Genomic DNA, 25,639 nt, shown 5'->3' with positions numbered 1-25,639 from the left:
GATGGACAACAAACGCGACACAAAACAACTGTTTGTGACTAAGGCTGCAGGCGCGCCGTGGGATAATTTAACAATCAAAGCTTTCTACATTAAGTCCAGTGGGAGCACGGCAGTCCACGACACCAAATCTGTTGCCAATCCACTGCTGGATGAGGCCTCCCCGTGTTGTGTGGGTCGTGGGGTTGTTTGGTTTAGTGCAAGCTGAAGGTGTGGAGCACAGCAGTATATCACACGCAATGGATTCTGCTGCACTGCCCTCTGCTGCCCACCACGTAGCCCCACGGTCTATGACAATGATATACCAATCTCCAACATAATTCGGTGGACAAAGCATGTAAAAAAAAATGTAAAGGTGTGGCCCTGCAATTGCTTGCTCACACCATTGCTGCTGGAAGGGACTCTACCCGAGGCAGACAGCACCTCTAGAGAGTATTCGGTCTCCTCTTCCACACTGACCAGACTCTATCCCACCACACATGACCTTCGAATCGACTGCGGTGTTTCCCTTTATACTTCTTGCGTGGACCAGAGTGGAAGGGAATTTGAGAAACTTGGCCATGGTTTAAACAGCCAAGGCATGTAATGCCTGATGTATACGTGTGTGTGCGGTGAGAATGTGGTACAGCACACGAGGGGGTGGTGGGTGGCCACCACCATGCCCAACCACCTTTGTCTCCCCAGTGGCAATGTTTTTACACACTGTACCAGGTACTCATTTGAGGCCGAGTAGACGTAGGGGAGACCCAGGATCGGTTCAGACAATCGTCACTGGCATTGGCCGTGAGCGGGAATCGAATTTGGGTTGGTGGGTTTGTAGCGCAGCACGCTAACCGCTACATTACCGCTCCCAGCTTCGTAGATGCTACTCGCTAATGGCACTTGCTCCAACAAGTCTGTGAAGACTATACGGGGGACCTTTGTCTTTGGTGAGAATGCGGTGCGGTCAGGGGGAGGGGGGGCGTGGTGCGCCGTGCCTTGCGGTCCTCCGGGCTAAGCTGGCCCAGCAGCATGGTGAGGTTGTCCGAGCCCCACACCCACGAGTGGCTCGTGAAGTACTCGAGCAGCATCATGGAGCGGTGCAGCCGGTTCACAATGCGCATCATCCTGCGAGCGCAGTGACCGCATTGCACACGCACAGACGCAGCAACCTGAGCGACGACCTCGGGCTTCCCGAGCTAAAGAGGTGCGAGCCTGGTGGTGTCGTTGGCGAGGTGCACCCAGGAGATGGCAGCGTGGAGGGTCGCCACCTCATGATACGTGGGTTTTTCTGCAGGAACTCCAATTCTCTTGCATGCCCATCACTCATTATGGACCGGAGCCAAACACCATAATGCAGTGTAGTTTTTCTAAGTACAGTAAAACCTTGGATTGAGAGCATAATTCGTTCCGGAAACGTGTTTGTAATCCAAAGCACTCGTATATCAAAGCACTCGTATATCAGTTGTGATCAGGTGACGCTCGGCAGACAAAGTGTATACACGTACTACTCGTATTGCAAGACCTCGCTCGTTTATCAAATTAATATTTATTTAAAAAATTTGCTCGTCTTGCAAAACACTCGCAGACCTAGTTACTCGCAATCCAATGTTTTACTGTATGTTATAATGGCATCAATGTTATTAATTAAGCCAATGTCTGTTCTTTTAATGCTGTTAACTCGCACCCAACTGCAGTGCCATTGCAAAGAGCACCTTGTCGCAAGGCGTAATGAAAAATTTGGCGAGGCCAAGCAAACACTTTGAGAAACTCTTCTACTGCATCACAATACCACGAATCAAATTTGTATTCAGCGAGTCTCCCGTTAACTATAGAAGCAGAATTCAGCGCCGAGGCTCGTTTAAACTTATCATCACCATGAACACAAATTAACAACAAAAAGTTGCAAATTATTTCCCATTGGATACACAAAGGGAAACTAAAAACACAATAATATGCAAACGTCATTGGAACCTCCTTTGCCAGTAGCAAAATATGATAATTGGTTTTTTACCCTTTCATCTGGCCAAAAGGCGTCATCTGGTCCAACACCATGTGAGACTAGGCTCTAAGGAAAGCTGTCTCGGGTGTGGACCAATCAATTTCAAGGACAATGCATACATTATCAGAGTTGTGTTGTTTTTTGTTTGCATTCCGACCGCAGGTATTGTGGTCAATGCAAACATGACTCCTTGTAAAAAAAGGTGTCAGTTTTGTTGCCAGATAAAAGGTTAAAACACCAATTATTACAATATGCAAACGTGTGAAGTGAGCCAAGCCCCTGTGCTGTGCTTGAACCTGGGCTGCTGGCCGCACATTCTGAGAAACAGGTCGTAGAGGAAGGCGGGCGCCTTGTGGCTCACGGCGATCCAGTACTGGTTGATGAGGTGGTTGGACGTGAGGTTCACGTTGGGCCGTCGGACCGCTTGCTCCAGCGGGTTCCGCTTGAACGTGGAAATCACGTGGTGTTCTAGGGGGCAAGGTGAGAGAGAGCGAGGAGGAGGAGGAGCAGGTGGGCAGGGTGAAGCGAGCACTGGGCGCCGCGGTGACGAGAGGTCAACTGTCTCGCCTGGTATGCATTGGCATTGAAATATATACTGACACGATAAAAAAATATTTTAACCATTGCCTGAGGGCTCACCAATCTGTCCCCAGTGAAAGGGGTTGATTTCTCCAGTGGTGCAGTTACAGATCAGGGTGTTCCTTGGCCTGAAACACACACACACACGCATCGCTAGGCAAACGACACGTCACATCTTGGGCACGCACGTGCACAGCTCCCGACTTTGTGCAAAATCAAAGTCGGCACAGGCTTCAATACCTTTCCAGGTCACGCATGTGTAACATCAGTTATCAAATTTATGTGCGATTGGGGACGACCGATTGCCTTATACACGCTTTTGGTCAGCTCCGTGAGGCATGAAGGTGCCCAATTCACTTTACATTGATGTAGCAGCAATACATTGACTGTGCCTCCAGGGGGCACCAAAACAACAGGGCCCACAGCTGTGAAACCGTAGTCCCTCTCGATTTAAAGCTTTCGTGACTGCAGGGATTCATCTTCTTGGTTCTTTCGGTAAAGTCACGTTATTACTTCCCTTCTGCGTGACTTTACCGAAAGAACCAAGAAGACGTATTCCCTCTATTCAGGTCTTAATGAGCAAGGCAGCTGTGTGCTAATGTTCGCTATCAACCTTCCACATGCAGTGAATCTTAAAAATCAAATGGCGCTGGGTGGGTGGTATGCACAAGCCATGCTGCTCAATGAAAACCACGAGTGAACAGAATCTATGCCTCTGCAGTTGGCAAACTGTGCCAGTTACACACGCAGTAGTGCTGGCCGTGGCCTTGTCACGTTGGCAACCATTATTCAGTGGTATTCAGCGTGAAAACACAAGTTCTTTGTACCCTCCTCCACAAATAATATTCCCTGGCAGAACGGTTATAAAGAATGGAATTGAAATGCAACGGTGAAACTTTCATAGATCTTTGCTATGACTGAATAAAGGCTTACTGGCTGAAGTTGACTGCACGTTTAAATCTTGAATTAAAGCTTTCGTGACTGCAGGAATTAAAATTCACTAATTTTGCACAGAACCAAATTCAGGCTCAAGAATGTATTTCTGCTGCTGAGGCTCATACAGAGCTAAGAAGCTCTTTTAAGAGTCTTTCGGTAAAGTCCCGATGATGACCGCTTGTATTGCGATCGAAACGTCGTAGTTTTTGTTATTTTCTTTGAACCTATCTACGTGACTTTACCGAGAGACCCAACAAATATGCACGTTTAAAGTTAATTCGAATGGACCAGCAAATTCATTTACCTGCAGCCTCCAGCCATGATTTATATTACTCGTGGATGAAAATACATTAATAAATGCGCATTGAGACTTGTAAAATTAATGGCATATATCTAGTCAAACATTTTTACCAATCAATTATCCATTTAAGCAATAATTATCATGGTCATCTGTCCACCAAATATTACGAAGCATCTCTGGTAGCCAGTTTGTCTCTTGAATACACAGATCTCTAGACCCGACAAAGTGAATTTGTAACTTGGTAACTGGAGCCATAATACAAATCTGTCACAGGCACGCAGTGTTTTCTCCTCCTGTGCACACCAACATATAATTATTTGCTCACAAAAACAAATAATACGCTCGTGACCTTGTTCTTTTACCACTTACCCCGAAGCCAAATCTCAATTGGGACTCACGGATTTTGAACCCGTGGGGGCAAACACAAATTGCTGAACCACAAATATTTCACTCTATTTGCGATTCAGGAGACAGCATTGCTAAACGACTGGCGCTGGGTGGGGCAATGAGTGGCTGCGGGCATGGGTGGAGCGGCAGCGCAGTTTTTGGCGCACTGCGCTATGAACATGGCGAACAGCGTTCAATTTCCGGGCCACGTAACTAACATCAGCGGTGAAAATATTAACTGGGCATCCTCTAGTTCGCCAGCCGTGAAGAAGAACCTAACGCGATGTGTAAACATCGGGACCGGGAAGCCAAAGATGGCCGGGCATGGTGCTCATCACACCAACCACTCGTGCACTATGCCAGCCTTAATAGCCGCCTCACTAACAGCGCTTGCCCCACAAGTCTTATCAAGGCTATAAGGGTGATATTTGTCTTTGGTGAGAGTTCGCGGGGGGTGGGGGAGAAGCGCGTGCTCTGGGTTGTGCGCTGGCGAGGCACAGCGTCGCTGTCGTGTTCCGTCGCACCTGTGCACGGCCGAGTACCACGCGGCCACCAGCATGACGTTCACCACCGTGTCCACCGGCACCAGGTCGGCCACTGCGTCGTTGCTGGCCCGCATCGTGCGCAGGATGCCCTTGCCTGCCTGGCGAGCCCCGGAGTGTACAAAATAAATAAGTAAACTTTTACTTCCACCGCCTGTAAACGTGAAGTATATCGTCACTTTAATTTGGGTCCACTTGGTTCACATCGTCAAGGAGAATTGAGTTGTGGTATATTTTATGATGGTTACATTTGTGGTAAAAATGTTGGAACAAGATGTTACTCTTGACAATGTCCCTATGATCTTTAAGTGCCTGGTTTATTATTGCGCTCATAAAGAAATATGCCATCACATAACTTAGTAATAAAAACACACAGTTCGTTTTAAAAGTGGCATTGGTTAGGTATTTATTTTGGTGCAGTGACTTGTTCTGGTGGCGTTTGTGAAACGTTGCGATTTTGAGCAGCTTTGGGAAAGAAAAAAACATCCTTTACACAGCACAAGTTGCACACTAAAGTGTTGTGGGCAAGGCCAGGCACCTCAAAAATGGAACCAGAAAGCCCGTGCGTGTTGGATCACTGCATGCGTGGTATAACCACAGGACTATCGGGCTGCATAACACATTCAAAAACACTCGACGGCTTTAGGGAACATTTACCAGGCTCTGCGAGCTGCGGCAACCTCCCCAGACCACATGCTCGTCACCATTTCCGCCAAAGACACAGGAGGTGGCGAGATAATTTAAAGAGGGCACGTGATCACGCAGCCGAATGCAAAGATGCCACTTAGGCACGCGCGTGTGAATTGCAAGTGGAAATATCACCGCTGATAATTATACGGGTGCATGTTTAAATTATTTCTCGATGCAGGAGGTTATGGCGGGACATGCAGACCTGCGCATCTTCCACTGTAATCTGGCCTGGGGGCATACTTGTGAGTTGTCGTAACAAAAACCATCCAGCATCATTGCTCTTGAGCATTAACCCACTCCTCGTTTAGTCTCTTAAGTGGCACGTGTGTTAGACCTCGAGGCCAGCCGATCTACAAAATGCAACGAACCATTTTTGATGCGACAAATTTGTTGACAATACACGATAAAGACTGTTACATTTTTTTATAGCCACACTGTCGGAGGACACAAACACTCATTTTTTGTATACAATGAGCCAAGAATGTCTGTGTGTCCTGCACGTGACGTCACTCCACATCGAACAGCCCCCTCATTCATAATTATGAACAGGTGACGTCCTCCAAATTGACACCCCCCCCCCCTCCATTCATAATAATTAGCGGGAGACGTCACTCCACATAGGGGGGCGAAGCACCTCCTCCCCCCCCTCAGCGTCAACTTATAATCCTCACTACAAAGGCAGAACCCTCACGTCACGCGATCTCCGTAACGCTGTTGAGACATCAAAGTAAAAAGGACGTCATGATGAACAAGGGATTTTAACCTTTAAATGAAATAAGTCTGTGTCACTGCGGCCTTACAAATTACACACAAATGGATGCAATGAATATCACGTCGTGGTCTGCTTTTCGCTTGCAAGTTTCAGATTTACTGCAATACACCAGTCCTTGGATGGGCAAAAGGCTAGTGAAATTGAATGAAATAAGGTTGTAGAAATTAAGATTTCAAAAAACTATAAATATACTTACAGCAATGAAGAGTCCACTTGGTCCATTGAAGTTGTCAATCCAACCCTGCAGGGCAGACACGACAAAGGTGAATCCAGGACGCGGGTTAATTTAAGTAGCACTTGTTTTGGAAACATTAGTTCATCGCCAGAGGACATGGGCGAAGTGTTGAATGACCGTGCACTCGTGCAAAACCACCTCCTCGCCCCATGGACTAGAATATAGTGGCAGCGATGAGGTCACCATGGCACTTGTGCCAGGCTAGGTGCAGCTCGAGGCCATGTTAATTGTCTAAGGCACATTGACAGGTCATGAGACAGACCCACGTGTTATGAATTGACCAACTCGCACACAATACGGACGTTATCACATGCATACGTATAACCACAAATATTATACAGGGATTGTAACCGCATTGGAGATTATATTATTCACTCATTGATAGTCACGGCAATATATTTTTAACTGTGGATATTAAAAAGTTAAAACGTAGTCATGTGTTTGAAGAGCAGCCTTAACTTTGAAATCAATATTGTGAGGGTGGGGCCTTGTGGTTGCAGAGGTGATAAGGACATTTATCATGCCAGAAATATAATTAGAAATTTTCCCCTGTAGCAGAAGCTAAAAAAGACAAATGATTTGGCAAACAAAAGTTGTGTGCCTCTGACAATGCTAATATTCAGCGTGTTTCATGGAACCCTGTCGTGCAGACATTGCACAGCGGGTGCAGTAAAACCTGGCACCATTTCCCACGAAAATGCCAGTCCAACGTGTTGACACATTTAACCCATTGCACAATGGTACTTTTAAAAATCATTAAAAGACCTCCAACCACCATCATGCGCGTAACTTTGAAATAACGAGGTATTGCATTACAGGTCAGCTGTACGTAGCAATAATGTTTGCCAGCAATGTCCGTCGGGGGCCAAAACTGCCAACGAACATCGGGTACATTTTGCGTGCCTCCAACGAGAAAGAAACATAAGCCACAAACCGTCCTCACAATTTAAAACTTGCAGAGGTCACGTGACTGCGCACCAAGCCCATGTGGAGAGGTTGGCCGAGGCCAAATGCAATTGGTGGCGACGGCGGTCTACTAGACATCTGTGAACTACTTGGACGACATCTGTGAAAGAGCTTTGCAGCTCATCAGATTCCACCAGTGTAAATAAATATTCAGATTTTCTTACGGGGAAGGGCTCCTGCCAGCTGGCCCCGACGATGGAGGGCCTGACGATGGCCACGTTGATCTTGCTGCTCTCTTGCTGCACCATGCACTCGGCCAGGGCCTTGGTGAACGTGTAGGTGTTGGGCCGGTCTCCGATGAGGCGTGCGGTGATGTCGCGCACCATGCCATCATCCATCCACCTGGGCCAGCGGAAAACGTTCCACGAGAAGATTAGACCACCATATACCGTGTTAACTTGTCTTGTGGTTCACCTACAGTTGCATGCCTTTTCTATCTACTTCCAGCCCTTCAGTACAAATATGGGCAGTGTGTGCTTAACATTGCCCTCAATTGCACATTTCACATTTAGGACTATACTGACGGGGTATTTCTTTCAGCATTATTTCATGGCATCATTCGTATCCTGGTGATGTCTGTGAAATGTTCCAAGTTTGAGTAGCTTTTTTAAAAAAGATCTTTAATATTGCTCTCTTGAGCCATAACACCTCGTAAAACCGTGCAAAGGAACGTTCATTGCCGGTCTGTGCTGTTAACCACAAATATTTAAATATAGATGTCCGGTCGTAAATGCTGTGAACAAAATATAACTTTAACATTTCTAAATGTATCACACAAACTACTCTCCGAGAGCAGAAACGTGGATGGAAAGAAAAATTGCCTGAACAGCTTTTGTGAACTCGCCTGAACACTGCCTAATTCAAAGCAAACACCTGCTGGCAATCAACAATACTTTTAGCCTCGGCAGATGGGTCGGTCTTCGGTCACTGTCTTATGCAAGGGCACAAGTACGCAAGAATGTAACAAAAAGAGGAATTGATTTTCATGAGTACACACAGTACCGTCCAGTAAAGTGACAAAGAGTAACTGAAGACCATCTCATAACGTTAACTTCTGCGGGGCGAAACTAAGGCATGATGAACACCCTCGGTATCTAGGAGTTACCCGGGATCGGATGCTTACCATCACCACCTCAAACAAGCTAAAGGTAAAACGAAAGCACGAGTGAATATTATTCAGAAACTTGGCAGGAACAACCTGGGGAAGTGATGCCAGCACGTTGAAGATATCGACGCAGGCCCTGGTTCACTCCACTGCCGAGTACCGTGCCCCGGTGTGGAGTGCAAGCCCCCCCACACGAACCTTGTCGACGCCGAAATTAACAACGCGCTTCGTGTCATCAGCGGTTCCCTAAAGTCTACTCCACTCCCGTGGCTTCCTGTGCTGGCGAATATCGCTCCGGCCAACATCCGACGTGATGATGCGACGACACGGGAGTACAACAAGACAATGAAGAACTTCACTCTGCCGCTCCATGAAGATCTAAAGGAAACCCCCATGCCCAAGGCTAAAATCCAAGAAACCGTTCTGGATACGAGTCTCCGCTCTAGCAGCCGAAAATAAAGACACCACCACTCGGAGGTCTGATTCGTGGGCGGCTCTGGACGTGGCAAACAAAAACATCATTCACGATCCGACGGTGGAAGTACCGGGATTCTCTCTTCCACGACGACTATGGACCACATTGAACCGTGCTCGAACACAACACGGCAAATGCGCGTACACGTTCCATAAATGGAAAATCAAAGAATCGCCCAACTGCGACTGTGGAGAAGTCCAAACCATCAAGCACATCACCGATGAATGCTCCATCCATGCCCATCCTGGCGATATCGCTGAAATCCATACTGCGTCAACCACATCATTGGACTGGATGAGGAAACTTTGCATTCATTTATGACGATCATTAAGAAAAAATAAACACTGTTGCTTTTCACAATGCCATACGAAAGAAGATCTGATAAAAGAAACGTGACATTGGTAAAATTACGCAAGCCTGCTTCGGTCAAATCCTACAACATCGCCAAGTGACATTATCAGCAGAGGACACGGGGATATGTCGCGACCTTATGTGGAAATCAAGATAATCTGCATGTCAGAATGTCTCCTGTCATCAAAAGTAGAGCATTGTAGAAAAAGTTGTTATTCACTCACAAGCAACTCTTGTCATACCATCAGTAAACATTTATCCTGAAGTGCTCTAGTATTTTCATTATCGTCGTTATGTATGTATGCATGCATTTAGAATTTCTTTCATACCGTATGTAGCCAAGAATGCTTTTGGAGGTGCGAATATCTTTTATAATTTAAATAGGTCTTGTCGGGGGGGGGTCCACAATCCAGTGGATATCAGAGCCAGTCTCAAGCCCGAATAAAAATGAGGAGGGTCGGGCAAAAGGGTGCCTCTGCCGATACTTTGGCCGTGAAGAAAAAAAGACAAAAGGAATCCAATGCACCATGACAACCAAAGAAGAATGAAGAAATGTGGAGTGGACACCGAAGGGCTATCTGCCCATGGATCGTGATGATGATGCCTTGCTGAGTAATAGAATATCAAATCATTGTACTCTGAATTCAATTGGCCACCACTGTCTTGTTATAGCCTTTAATGCTTTCAGAAGCAAATGTATGAGATACACGAATGTGAAGGCCATTTTCTATCCAATTTCCTCAAAAATGACATGGATGGATGTCATTAGGGCTTGATATATATGCATTTGCATGGATGACCATTAATGGATTGTGTCTATTTGGAGATATGGCAGAAAAGCAATTTACATGTTTAAAACCTGTCCCGTGCATACGTACATGAGAAATAGGTCAACACTAACAGCAATTCACCAATTACTTGAGCAGTGGAGATTATTGTAATTGGATCAAATTAACTGCCAAGGCATATGATAATTTAGCTCTTCATACATAGCTTAATCAACATATTGTGCAGCAGCAGTTTGGCCTAGATTGTCTCTAGGTCTAGATTAGTTACTTATTCCTGCCAAGCATTTGTAAAGGAACAATCTTGTCATTTTGGTGGAACAATGGGTGGTTCCTCCAAAGCTATGGGTTCGCAACAGCATGCAACATCTTCCCTTACCAAACATCAAGGGATCCTGAATTAATCCACAGAACATTACCCAGGGAGGCAGGGTCGATACTGGAGACAGACAATGAACCATGACCTCATTAAGACAAAACAATATTGAGCAATTGGGCTAAAAGCAGGATGCACCCTTTTGTACACATGCATCCCTTTTGAGGCATTATCTGACCATACTTTACTACCCGGTCAGCACTGCTCTGTGCTGACAATGCAGCATCACAGAAGCCTACAGCACCTGCTACAATGCAAGTTGGTTGCCCATCCAAGCACTATCCAGGCTCAACCCTGCCAACCCTTCTAAGATCTGACGATTTTGGTCACAGGCATTTGGCTGTTGCGGTACGGACCCCTTCACGAGCTCACGATCAGAGTTGGCAGACGCCAGCTGACGTCAGCGCTCCACACAGACACTCGGTACGAAGCGTACGGCGCCACTCACTGCACGGCGTCGAGCAGCTTGTACGGGTCGACGGGCGGCGGGTACACCACCTCGTCGATGCTTCGGCGGTTGCAGTTGGCGTAGGCCGTGCTCGTGTGCAGGAACACCTCCAGGTGCTGCATGCGCTGAGCCAGCGCCAGCAGCTGCTGCGTTGCGACGACGTTCAGCTGCAGGGCATGCCTGCCACGTGGCGCACACACACATATGAAACATGAACTCGGTGTGCGTTGACATGCCTGGCTGGTCCTTGAGTCTGTCCGAGGACTCCTACTGACAATGCAGCATCATCTGTGGAGAGAGCTACAATTATTATAAAAAAAGTTTTCAGTTTAATATGATTGATTTGAAAGGGAAACACTTCCATTTATCTGTGGAAAACCAGATCGGAATGAAAGTGAAGAACATTAAAGTACCAGGGTGGAACACGAAGAGGCAGGCCTACAAAGAGAAGGTTCCAAGTGGTGAGCCCGGATATGAAAGACGAGAATAGATGTTGGAGGTGGCTCCCGACAGGAATGAGTGGAGAAAGAAGATTAACAAAACCCCTCATACTCGTGACCCGTTAAAGCCCGATACGTATTCAAATAGTCTCCGCTAATATAATGACCTCGGCGTTGGTCTCACATTATTTTGCAACACATTGCCACTGCACAATAAGAGGCCCACAAGATTGAGTTTTAGGACTAATTTATGCATATTTTTGTTCAAGGTTATTTTTAAAAATAACATCTAGCTTTTTTTAATGTTCATTCACACAATTACATTGTAATATTTGCAGTTATACCATAAAGTGACTTGATATTTGGTTTTAGTGCCTTATAAAAAATTAAAACACGTGACTGCTGCACGAGCAGTGGCAAGAGCACAGTCCCTGATGACAACAACAGTGAATTGCTAACCATGAAATTCAAACAGATTAATTGGGCTGCAAACAGGCAGGCACCTGCTTTTGAGTTTCAGGTTAATGAAGCATGGTTATCGTTGAGTGGCTTATGTGTAGTTTGAGTTGTGGTTGCTAGGTAGCGGATTGATAGTTGAAAGTGCAGGTGTGTTTCCCCCCCTAACCCACCCCAAAAATGCATGCAATGTTCTTACAAGGATGCAGTGAGCTATACAAAAAAACTCCGTAGATTATTGCTTATGAAAGAAAATATTACTGTGCTTTGGAATGCAAAAACCAAAAAAGGGGCTTTATTCGACAGAGCGGCGACTGCCGCCGTCGCTTCCCTCTCTGTCGCCTGCTTGGTCGATCCCGTTCTTTTTAATTAAATCCGCCGTCCGAGGCATTTGTTACAATTATGGGCACATCACAAATGTAAGCGGTCGTCGTGTTTGTGGTCTGGCTATTTGTTTGAAACGTGCCCGAAAATCCGACCCACTGTGTGCAAAGATTTTACATTAAAATAAATATCAACCGGAGTACAATCGGTGCATTCATGAAAAAGGCAATAATCTAGGCTTCTCTCAGGATTGCGTAACACAACTGTCCACTTTAATTCAGATTTTGGGAACAAGGATTACACGCAGCAGGAAGGGAAGCGAATCAAGGTGTCAGTGCGCTGTTCATAACGTGTTAAGCCTGAGCTGCTATCTCCTGGCAAAAGGCTTTTCCAGCTTGGCACGCCAGAGATTTGTGTGTGGATATTGTGGAAACTCGTTTGCTCGTGCTTAACCGTGTTGCCCTGCAGAACGATGTTGTTACCACCCACATTACATGTGGGTTCATATGAGTAGTGTTGTGATGTGTTTATATGGCTCAAACCCCACTTCCTGCGACATATAACTGTAACCTTTACCATGACTCCATTGCGAAACTCATGAATTACAACCATATCCGAATACATTTCATAATGCTGCTGAAGCTCACCATAATCCACACTTCAATAATTCAGCAAGACAAAAAAAGACGGCTCAATAAATTGAACACATCCTTTGCACGCAAAAAAGGTTGCGAGTCCAGATAAAATTCCATGATTCCGAAAGCTGTAAATGGTTCTCTGCTGTTCAGCCAAGGACAAATGGTGGCATTTCAATATCTGGCAATTTCGGATTATCTGTAAGCCAAAATTAAATGAAAACTGATAAATAAAAGATTGACTGTATGGCAATCTCCGGTCCCGTCCAGAGTGTTCAAAGTTCGCGATTACGGTGTGTGCGCCCAGTCTTGGCGGGGGATTACCCTCCCCACCCTGGCTATTTATTTCGGTGGACTGCTCATTAACTGCAGGTGAGGAAAGGTTAAACACAGCAAGCAAGTTCACACAAGACTTGTCCCCTAAGCCTTCCAAAGACAGCGGATTACAGCTCAGCTGGCAGATGCTGCCTTGGATAACAATCCACACTGGAACAAAGGCAAAAAACTGCGCAGATAAAGTGAACACCACAATGTGGAAGCCTGAATTCTAAAAACACTTGGAATTTAGTTTTTAAGTTAATTATAAACGACACACAATATGTTGTAAGCAGGAAAGTTAATTGCATTATTAAACTGGCGAGTCACACAAACTGCAGCTCGTAATTGTTCACATGTCACACCAATTATCATTATGATGCTGAGGCTTACCCCAGACGCATTGTATGTTCTTGGTCAATCTCCACAGCATTCTTTTGTAGTGATAGGCATATACTTTAAATTCCTCAAAGTTTCAATTAAAACGGAATGAATATCCATGTAAAAAGAAAGTTGTTGAAATTTGGAAAATATTTAAAGCTCTGCCTGTGTAGAGTTTATATAGGACTAGCGGAAGTACCCGGTTTTGCCCGGGTGAAAAATATGTTTCTTAAAACCTTACATATATATACACAGATACTAAGGTATTGTCAAAGCCCGGTGGGCTGTTTGTACATTTCTCCACCAACAAATATATAAGAGGCTTTCACAAGTCCAAAAAGTTGTAGAAAGTGTGGGGTAAATAGTTGATGTCAAAAGGTTTCCGAAAATTGCGGTCTCCCCCCCCCCTCAAAAAATATCTTTACCCCTCGTAGGTATATATACTAACAACACCTTACATACAACAGAGGAAGTGGTATCTATTGACTCTGTAGTAGTATCTACTGACTGTACCGTAGTATCTACTGAGCCAGTAGTAGCTACTGACTGTGTATTTAGTGACTGTAATAACTACTGACCATGGTAGTATTTACTGGGCCTACAGTAGTATCTACCGACTATATACTCGTAACGACTAACTGTATAGTATCTGCTGACTCTATAGTTGTATCCACTGACTATAGTAGTAACTACAAAATCTATAGCAGTATCTACTCACTCTATAATAGTATCTACTGACTCTAGTAGCTACTCACCGTGGTAGTATGTACTGACTGTATAGTAGTATATACTGACTGTAGCAGTATTGACTGACTGTAGCGGTATATACTGACTGTTTTAGTATTTACTATAGCGGTATCTACCAACTCGATAGCAGTATCTACTATCGCTACAGCAGTGTATACCGACTGAGGTCGTACTTGCTATCACTACAGCAGTGCATACTGCTGTGTTGGTACCTGTTATGATGACAGCAGTGCATACTGCTGTGGTGGTATCTGCTATGATGAGAGGAGTACATATTGTGGTGGTGGTACCTGGTATGATAACAGCAGTGCATATTGACTGTACTCATCATTCACCCTCACCATTCACTACTCACAACTCACCCTTACCACTCATCCTCACCACTCCCACTCACTATTCACCATTCACCCTCACAACTTACCACTCACCAACCTCCCTCACCAATCTCCCTCTCCACTCACCCTCTCCACTCACCCTCTCCACTCACCCTCTCCACTCACCCTCACCACTCACCCTCACCACTCACCCTCACCACTCACTCTCACCACTAACCCTCATCACTCTCACTCACCACTCTCCCTCACCACTCACCACTCACTCTCACCACTCACTCTCACCATTCATCCTCACCATTCAGCCTCACCATTCAGCCTCACCATTCAGCCTCACCATTCAGCCTCACCACTCACCCTCACCACTCACCGTCACCACTCACCGTCACCACTCACCGTCACAACCACCACTCACCCTCACCACTCAACTTCACCCTCACTACTCACCATTCATCCTCACAAATCACCACTGACCAATCACCACTCACCACTCTTCACTAACCCTCACCACTCACCTTCAAAACTAACCACTCTCTCACCACTCAGCACTCACCCTCACCACTCACCCTCACCGCTCACCACTCACCCATCACCACTCACAACCGCCACTCACCCTCACCACTCATCCTCACCACTCACCCTCACAACAACCACTCACCCTCACCACTCACCCTGACCACTCACCACTCATCCTCACCAATCACACCCTCACCAATCACCACTCACCCGCACTGCTCACCCTCACCACTCACGCTCACCCTCACCACTCACCCCTCACTAATCACCACTCATAACCGCCACTCACCCTCACCACTCACCACTCACCCTCACCACTCACCGTCACCACTCACCCTCACTACTCACCACTCATCCTCACCAATCACACCCTCAACAATCACCACTCACCCTCACAACTCACCCTCACCACTCACTCTCACAACAACCACTCACCCTCACCGCTCAGCACTCACCCTCACTATTCACCCTCACCACTAATCCTCACCAATCACACCCTCACCAATCACCACTCACCCTCACCACTTGCCACTCACCCTCACCACTCTCCCTCACCACTCTCCCTCACCACTCACCAGTCACGCTCACCACTCACCCTCACTACTCACCACTCACCCTCAACACTCACCCTCACCTCTCACCACTCACCCTCACCACTCACCCTCACCACTCACCACTCATCCTCACCAATCACAACCTCAACAATCACCACTCACCCTCACCACTCATGCTCACCACTCACTAATCACCTCACAACCGTCACTCACCCTCACCATTCACTCTTACCACTCACCCTCATCACTCACCCTCACAACAACCACTAACCCTCACTACTCATCCTCACCAATCGCACCCTCACCAATCACCACTCACCCTCACTGCTCACCCTCACCACTCAACCTCACCCTCACCACTCACGCTCACCACTCACCTTCACCAATCACCACTCACCCTCACCACTCACCCTCACCATTCACCCTCACCATTCACCCTCACCACTCACCCTCACCACTTTCCCTCACCACTCTCCCTCACCACTCACCAGTCACGCTCACCACTCACCCTCACTACTCACCACTCACCCTCACTACTCACCACTCACCCTCAACACTCACCCTCACCACTCACCCTCACCACTCACCCTCACCACTCACCCTGACCACTTACCACTCATCCTCACCAATCACAACCTCAACAATCACCACTCACCCTCAACACTCACCCTCACCACTCACTAATCACCTCTCACAACCGTCACTCACCCTCACCACTCACTCTTACCACTCACCCTCATCACTCACCCTCACAATAACCACTAACCCTCACTACTCATCCTCACCAATCGCACCCTCACCAATCACCACTCACCCTCACTGCTCACCCTCACCGCTCACCACTCAACCTCACCCTCACCACTCACGCTCACCCTCACCACTCACCTTCACCAATCACCACTCACCCTCACCATTCACCCTCACCATTCACCCTCACCTCTCACCCTCACCATTCACCCTCACCACTTTCCCTCACCACTCTCCCTCACCACTCACCAGTCACGCTCACCACTCACCCTCACTACTCACCACTCACCCTCAACACTCACCCTCACCACTCACCCTCAACACTCACCCTCACCGCTCACCCTCACCGCTCACCACTCACCCTGACCACTCACCACTCATCCTCACCAATCACATCCTCACCAATCACCACTCACCCTCACCGCTCACCGCTCACCCTCACCACTCACGCTCACCCTCACCACTCACAACCGCCACTCACCCTCACCACTAACCCTCATCACTCACCCTCACCACTCACTAATCACCTCTCACAACCGTCACTCACCCTCACCACTCACTCTTACCACTCACCCTCACCACGCACCCTCACAACAACCACTCACCCTCACAACAACCACTCACCCTCACTACTCACCCTCACCACTCATCCTCACCAATCACACCCTCACCAATCACCACTCACCCTCACTGCTCACCACTCACCCTCACTGCTCACCACTTAACCTCACCAATCACGCTCATCCTCACCACTCACCCCTCACTAATCACCACTAACAACCGCCACTCACCCTCCCCACTCACCCTCACCAATCACCACTCACCAATCACCACTCACCCTCACCACTCACCCTCACCACTCTCCCTCACCACTCTCCCTCACCACTCTCCCTCACCACTCTCCCTCACCACTCTCCCTCACCACTCTCCCTCACCACTCTCCCTCACCACTCTCCCTCACCACTCTCCCTCACCACTCTCCCTCACCACTCTCCCTCACCACTCTCCCTCACCACTCTCCCTCACCACTCTCCCTCACCACTCACCACTCACGCTCACCACTCACCCTGACCACTCACCACTCATCCTCACCAATCACACCCTCACCAATCACCACTCACCCTCACTGCTCACCCTCACTGCTCACCCTCACCACTCACCCTAACCACTCACGCTCACCCTCACCAATCACCCCTCACTAATCACCACTCACAACCGCCACTCACCACTCACTCTCACCACTCACCCTCACCACTCACCACTCATCCTCACCAATCACACCCTCAACAATCACCACTCACCCTCACCAATCACCACCCTCACCAATCACCACTCTCCCCCTCACCACTCTCCCCCTCACCACTCTCCCCCTCACCACTCTCCCCCTCACCACTCTCCCCCTCACCACTCTCCCCCTCACCACTCTCCCCCTCACCACTCTCCCCCTCACCACATGTTAAGGGCGATCCTAAAGGAATCTACAACCTTCGATGATTCCTTTGCGCGATTCAAAGAATCGATTCCTGGCGCATAGGAGGTTTCCGTTTTTAATTACAGAGTTTTATTTTCATTGTTATGTTATGTTTTAAAGTTTTCAGGAGTTTTTAATTATATTTTAGCCCCGGTCAACGCCGGATATTTCCCATTCGTAGCAGTTTATATCAACTCTATAACCAACTAATATTAAACGGAAATAAGGCGATTCTAAATGAATCTACAACCTTCGATTCCTTTTCGCGATTCGGAGAATCGATTCTTGGCGCGGTCGGGTTTAGAGTTTTAATTACACAGTTGTATTTTCATTGGGATGTTATGTTTTAAAGTTTTCAGAAGATTTTAAATGTATTTTTCCCCCCGGCAACACTGGGTATATCGAGTTTATACCACAAAGTCGACGCCTGACAGACTTGCGTGTCGAGGCCTAGTACCGTGCAGAGCCTCCGGCCTCGCCTAGATTGCCCACCCGGCTGAGGCTGGGTACTGGGGCCGTTAACCCCCCCCCCCCCCCGCGCTACAATAATACTGTCTAATCTCTATAATTTTATTATCTACCGACCCTATAATAGTAATTGCACACATTGGGGTGGGGGGGAGTGAAGAGGACGTGAAACTTTGATGAATTTACCTCAGAGTCGCGTGTTAATGCGTGCGCATATTTATAATGGGAATTAAAAATGGCGTCCACCCCGCAGCGAAGATGTTGCTACCCGTTGCCAGGGGCAACCGCCGTGGTCTGCGCCGGTCGGCGATATTAAATAAATAACTAAAGCGTTAAATAAATAAATAAAGCGAAATCGCACTAAATCGATAATCGGTCCGATTTAAAGTTTAGAGACGAAAAATCGGAAATGCCTAAGTTTACCGCGGGGCCGGGGGTGTGCCCACCTGCAAAATTTAATCTCGGCGAACCCCACGGTCCGAGAGCTACATCCCCCGCAAGGGAGCGTACGCAGACGCACGGACAGACAGATAGACAGATAGACAAAAAATGAATTATATAGGTTAGATGGGAAATTTTTCAAACGAGTTAAACCTTCATTTCACACCTCTGATGAGCAGTTGGCTTCGTATGGTGCAAAAAAAGTTTAACATGCATTTTTCTGCTCTTTTATTACTTTTGTGGCAACAAGGTAAAAAGTTATCATGTTGATGGCAATCGTTTGAATGCTGAAAATAAACATCTGTAAAGCGGTTACAGGCAGTCCCTGGTTTACAGAAGGGTTAGGTTCCCGAGAACAAACCATAACCCAAATTTTCCGCATGTCGGAAACTGAACAATTTTCCCCCCAACTCAAAGTCGGAAATAGTTGTACCTCCCCTACTCTTAGTACTGTATCGCGCTGTTGTCTATCTTCTATCGTTACCTGGATCGTATCGCTGTACATACGCTCTGCACTTCCTACGATTCTTTCATTTCATCGAATATATCTACCCTAACACTACCCATAAATAAACTAATGGAACATACACTGTATCCAATTGTTCATGAATGCCACGAAACAAATTTAATATTAATTGTTAAGAGAAAGCAGTCACTTCTGAAAGTAAATTTAGCGTGCATTAGGTTAGGCCAAGACTTCTCTAATCGCCGTTGGCTGAGACCATGAGCAATCAAAGTGTAACGGTGTTAAATAAAGTACATACAGTAATAACTCCTAAAAAAACTATTTCAGAAAACTAGCAATACAAACATGGGGGAAAAAAGTTCTAAGCATAAAAAACAATTACATAATGCTACGAAAGGAAAAGAATTACGAAACGCTACAAAAAAATACCATTTGCCTTAATCCGAGTGAAACTCAGGCTTGGTGAAGGCGGCGTTTTGGTGGAGCGAGGACCTTACGCTTCGTGGTATTCATCCACAACTTGACCGTGCTGCACTGTTTTAGCTTACATAACTAAACGCAAACATTTCTGCATATTCATTTTTTTTTACATGATTTATGGGAACATTTCCATAACGTCAAATTCCGTAACTCAGGTCTTCCGCAATCCGGGGACCGACTGTATTTTTTTTGTTTTATTGTTCATATGCTTTGGAAAAGCAGTTAAATGTCACAATTCATTAAAATGTGTTTATATCATCATTTCTTGCACAAAATACAGAGAGTGCTTCACTTTAACAACTTACTATCATTGCAAAAGCAAAATACTGCCATAGGGCAGTTTCACTTTGAGCTTTGAATTGGTACTGAATAATGAAATACACATGGGACGTCCGCCAATCCGCAGGGGTTATACTGTAATTACCCCAAATTGATTCAGCTCAAAGCTCAAATTCCTACATTTGGCTACGGCAACCATACAAGACACCTGGCAGCAGTGCCTCGCCCCCTCCCCGATAAAGAATGAGAGATTGCAAAACAAAGCTGAACATTAATAGCAAATGTGAGCATTTGCCAGCACGCAAAACGTTCCCGTATACAATCGGGAACAATTATAGAGTTACGCCACATAAACCTCTTCCAAGAAAAATGAGTCAACTATGAACAGACTGCCACGGAGCCACATGACCACTTCGTTTTTACAAATCTTTCCATCACATAATCTACAAGTGTAGGGGAATTCACATGGAGTCACCAACCTCGTCCCAATTAATGCACCCAGCTGCTGACTGTTAAAATGTCAAATGCATTAACTCTGCACTTTCACCTAATCAATTATTTATGCTCTTATTAACAGAAGAAGTCATACGTGTACATTGTCTGCCAAAGTCACTGCTTATAAAACAGACCCAACCACTCAAAATGGCAGAAATGCAGTTCAAAACATGTTCCATCTCAAGGTGCAATATAAATTAGACAGTGCTCAGAATGATAAAATTCGTTCCAATGCAAAGGACAACGCCACATCATCAAGGAAACATCTCAACAGGTGCAGGGCTGCGGAGTGATGTGGAGATGGTCTAGTACAGTACCAGCAAGGCAGACGGCACGAGTGGGGAAACGATGCCAGGAAGAAGAATGCAGAGCTTTGCCACACGCATACCTGGTCTTTTATAAGCGTACCCTCAGTCATTTGCTGTAATGATGGGGGTTTGCACGCATCACGTACCAGGCATCACATGTTACGCGCGTGCGCACCGAGCTGTACTCTTACTTGAGAGGTTCGTTGAAGCGGATGGTGGCAGCGCAGTGGAAGATGACGTTGATGGTGGCAACGAGGTGGTCCTCATCTGCAGTTGAGATTCCCAGCTTGGGCTGCGTCAGTTCGCTGTCCACCGGGATGATCTTAGCCTCGAATTCAGGCTGCTCCTGCCGCAGGCGGTCGAAGAGCTGCAAGGAGACAAGCGGCGGTGGATACGGGCAAGCGGTCAGGAAGTCGTGGCTCTCGAGGACGCCGGGGGACAATTGTATGGCAGATTCGCAGACAAATTCTAGGTCTTAAAGTTGGCCACAACTGAATCATATATATACACACACACACATTTATTAAATGTGCATTGCATAAAGTGATTTCATGCGTAAATGACCACTGAAGCAATGCTCATCTGCCCGCAAGCCAGTGGTGGAAATTCCACGTTCCTATGACGGGACCGAGTCACTCCTCATGATTGTTGATTTACCCACAAAGGGGTACGAATTGTATCGAACCCAGAGGGTCGATGGGCCGAGTCAACACCCAACCAGGATTTGAACACGTGACCTTCCGTGAGCCACTTGCTCTGCAGCTGAGCCACCTGGCGGGATTACGTGTGGGTCGTGGCAACGACTGCGCTATTAGAACAGTATTAATGGATGGACTCCCACTCACGGCTGTAGGAAAATACAACACATTTAGTTTCTTGAACGGCACTTCACAAGGTTTGTAAACCATTGTCATGCAGTTAAAATTAGGAGAGGGTTCTTTTTTTAAAGCATGGATGCCAAAGGCAATATTTAGCAAAAAAAAAAAATTCACAGCAGAAAAGCCTTTCCTATAGCATCAAGGGACGATTGTTTCTGAGGTGGCAAATGAAAAATATGGTTAAGTTATCTTATGAAGACACTGCACTTGTATTGCAGCTATATTCTTGCAGAATGTTAATAAGACACACTGGTAATGTGGATTTAATGAGCAACAAATTCGACGATTTGAACATTATTGCCTTCCAGTTTCGACATCAACGCTTGTGAATATCACAGGCCTATCCACCAGTCTCCTTAGTTCAAGCTCTATTCGTGGGGACAATACTAACCAAATTATGAGAGAACAACCACCCGCTGCATCCAATTACCAAAGGCTCACCTGCCCGGGTCAGATAAGGCCAAGAACCACAATTTCCACTGTTGTGCTTTTAATGCTTTGGCCGTAACCAGGAAGCATTGTGTGTCAATGATAACAAATCCTCCAGGAGTAGCCCGTTTCATAAACATTCGAGTGACATTTGTTAGAATAAAATGTAAATGCCATAGAGGCTGCTAAACTTAGCGGCGATACGCTTTTTTCACTTTAATGGCAATACATTAGAGAAATATGCATGAATCCAGAACAATCCTTCAGCAAGATATTTGAATTCCTATCTACGGAAACTAGTTCTCCATGTGTGTGTCGTCCAGTGCTCCAGACGGTGCATAACCCGATACTGAAGGTGCATTCAATCATAAAGTGTCAACTCCCAACCACCCAAGCCAATAGCCATGGCACCGCCATGCTTGCCAGGAAATGTGTGAATCCCACTCAGGGCCTGGGCGCAACGGTGGCGAGATGTTAACCATCTCTCCTGGTATGCAGGAGGTCGTGCGTTCGATCCAGACACCGACACCTGTATATTTGGAGTTTGCATGTTCTCCTAGTGGTCAAGTGGATTTTTATCCAGGTCCTCCGGTTTTTCCCTCCACATAAATAAACGTGCGTTTCGAGTATTTGGCTGCTATACATTTCCACATGGTAAGCCACTTCGTTGAGCTATCATTCGTAGCCAGGTTAGCTTATGAAAAAGAGCTATATAGCTCTGTGGGCCTTCCCTGGTAAAATTAAAATAGTAAAAAGTTTCAAACAAAGAAAACATTTTCCCCAAATGGAGCTAATCATGGTTGTCAGTGTTATTATACATCATGTACAATGAGGTATAATGATTTCAATCTAATATCCTTTTCAGGCCCATTTGAAAATTAAAACACCACAATGGAGCTCAAACATGCTGATTCGCTCCCAACTGTTTCTAGAAACATGTTTTTAATACGTTTAATAATAAAGCAGCAAATTAAGATTTAAATTAGTGCCATGCCCACAAGGGCCCATTTATAGCCTTGTCCACTCACTGTGAAGCCGCTTTGTGTCACGGGACCAAAGCACCCACACCACCCTGGGTTTCGTTTTCAAAAAATGTTGCCGAATCGGCCCGAATTGTAGCGGCGAGCTGCTAATAGCCTGGGGGCCGACCGTGCCCACTGCAGAGAAGAACCCGTGATGTTGGGAGACAAAAACGGGTGCTCCCAGCCCCGACACAGCAGGAGATTGAAGTGGCCAATTGTGCGCCAAGCTTCACTATATGGATGTTGTGCGACTGATGTGCTGCCCACGGCGAAAAAATTTAAATGTGAAGATCGCGTTCACGGTAAAACGGCCTGCGTTGCCACCGACAACTTGATCTGCTCTCCCTTACATCAAAGCTTTGTTATCTCAATGGGCCCTCATCTGCTAAAATCAAGGCCTCCAAACGGAGCTGTTGCTTGGTGTCACACCACAGATGTGTAAAGACAACACCACATAAGCTCTTTATAAAACACATTTTGGAGGAATCGGTGATTCTAGCATCTGGGTAGTTTCTTTCAAGAGCCGTTTAAAGCCAACATTCACTCCCTTGGCAATCACGAACACAGCAGATTTCATGTTATTTAAATTATGAATGACCTTTTTTCTCACACTGCGCTCTGAGGCTGCGAGTATAAAGTAGTGCTTTAGAGCTTTTCATAATTATGCCCTAGGCGGAAACACTTCCGTATATAAATGTTCCCGGCCAAAATTCGTGGCATTTTGTATGCGTTTAGCGTGCATTGGAGGCCACTAATGAGCCTACAAATTTACACCCATGGGTGTATAGAATAATAACTTGAGAAAGAACACCCAAATGATCAAATGCAGCACTTCATCACTAAAATGAATGCAGTGCCGCAGGGTACCGAGTTTAATCAATGGCATTTTATACCGTTCAGTGGGATAAAACTAACCATGTGGCTCCTCCGTCTCTGGTGGTAGTGGCACTCCCACAAAATACTCGGCATTCCACATGCCTCAATACTGTACAGTAACGTATGCTGGCGTGATTCTTTCCTCGGGCATCTTGTAAAAGCCTCTGGCAACGACCCCAATTCACGGAGGTGCTCCCCCAAATGGCGCCACAAAAGCTCTTGGTCGATGCACGTGAATGCTCCCACGTGCACAGGTCGTGAAAAGCGGGCTCCACATCGTTCCCTGTGGATTTCGTTTCGGCTCAAACCATCAGCGCAGCACTAACAGCAGAAGCTGTGAATGTTCATCATGTGTGGTTTATAATAATGTCTAGTTATTTATCCAGAAAAGCTCAGAATATCAAAGCTCTTCAAATTATTCTGCTTTGGGATGTTTGGAAAGTTCCTTTTCAAGGAGTGATTTGCATGTGGGGGGAAAGAAACTGAATATCCATAAACAAGCCCATGCATATGATGGTTTAACATTCGAAGGTCCTCAGAGGCAAGTTCAAAAACACACTTGTTGCACTACCATATCCTGGGCACCTTGGAGCCACGAGGAGTTTTGAAGTCTCATAAATATACTGCGCATGATCTGCCAACCCTTGGCACCCCAGCGCTTGATTACCAGGCATGTGCGCCACCCACGCCTGGAATGTGGAAAATCGGTTGCGAAATCTGGCCTTGGGTGAGTCAGCCTCATGCAACCAACTGCAAACACTTCTCAAAAAAAGGCCGGCCAACTGATCCCTCACCTTGCAGCACGTCATGAGCTTGATGCGCTCCTCGGGGCTCTGCCCTTCCTTCGGCCTCACCAGCACGTACAGCGACCCCAGCATGGGGCACGAGCGCAGAATCTTCTCCACCAGCACCTTGCCCAGAAACCCCGTGGCGCCCGTCACCATCACATTCTTGCCGGCGTAGAAGTCGACCACGGATGGGACGGGGGCCCCGAGGCGAGCGCCAGATGTTGGTGGCCCCGTGTTCTGCATCGAGCCGTACACCAGGCCACCGACACCACCTTTGGGCGCTGCAGGGAGGGCGGTCTGCGTGTCGTCGCCAAAGCCCGGCGACGAGAGATGCGCTGGCCCCGACGTGCCAAGCATGGCTGGGACTTTGAGGAGTGGGGCCTGTTCCATGCAGACAGATGAGCTCATGCCGTGCTCTGCTTAATTTTCTTGTCTTTTTGGTCCACTGTTCTTGCAGGATACGGGAAAGTCACGCTGTCAAGAAAGTAAATACACAGAGGGTTTAATTTTTTTTACAAATGGCAAGCCAAAGGTAGCACAAAAACAACATCAAGTGAACCCAAGAGCCACCTAAAAAGCCTTCGTAAATCAACTTCGCACAGTGAATATGTTGCACTAGACAGTGCCTTTCGAGACTTTGGTAGCACTCTGTTCAAGGCAGAGCAAAGCATCAATAATTCATACTTAGGTGCTACTGCAAGCGCCAGCCACAAAGGCGGAACATTATTCCACCAATTACTGGATACCTTCAGGAAGAGAGCCATTGATGACAAATGCCTCAGCCTCAGAAGAGCAAACGTCTATCATGGAGTCAAGTTCACATGGGGAAAAAATATACTAAAATTGTGTGCAAAGCTGCTATAAA

At 46.6% G+C, this 25,639-nt stretch overlaps 1 protein-coding gene across 2 annotated transcripts in view; it reads right to left on the bottom strand.

The window, feature by feature from the left end:
- Nucleotides 1-25,639, bottom strand: part of FAR2 (fatty acyl-CoA reductase 2) — a 40,828-nt gene that overhangs the window by 4,030 nt on the left and 11,159 nt on the right. For both annotated transcript variants that reach the window (XM_078596936.1, XM_078596935.1), the window contains 9 exons: nt 24,781-25,248; nt 20,973-21,148; nt 10,927-11,106; nt 7,551-7,728; nt 6,382-6,426; nt 4,706-4,824; nt 2,618-2,685; nt 2,275-2,446; nt 975-1,104 (listed from right to left, as the gene is read on the bottom strand). In XM_078596936.1, coding sequence (XP_078453062.1) covers nt 975-1,104; nt 2,275-2,446; nt 2,618-2,685; nt 4,706-4,824; nt 6,382-6,426; nt 7,551-7,728; nt 10,927-11,106; nt 20,973-21,148; nt 24,781-25,182 — 1,470 coding nt within the window. In that variant the 5' untranslated portion in view covers nt 25,183-25,248. The remainder of the gene's footprint in view (nt 1-974; nt 1,105-2,274; nt 2,447-2,617; nt 2,686-4,705; nt 4,825-6,381; nt 6,427-7,550; nt 7,729-10,926; nt 11,107-20,972; nt 21,149-24,780; nt 25,249-25,639) is intronic.

The sequence above is a fragment of the Lampetra planeri genome, chromosome 8 (genome assembly GCF_965212315.1).
Source record: "Lampetra planeri chromosome 8, kcLamPlan1.2.h2, whole genome shotgun sequence".
Classification (NCBI taxonomy): Eukaryota; Metazoa; Chordata; class Hyperoartia; order Petromyzontiformes; family Petromyzontidae; genus Lampetra; species Lampetra planeri.
This window is presented reverse-complemented; position numbering and strand designations above follow the sequence as displayed.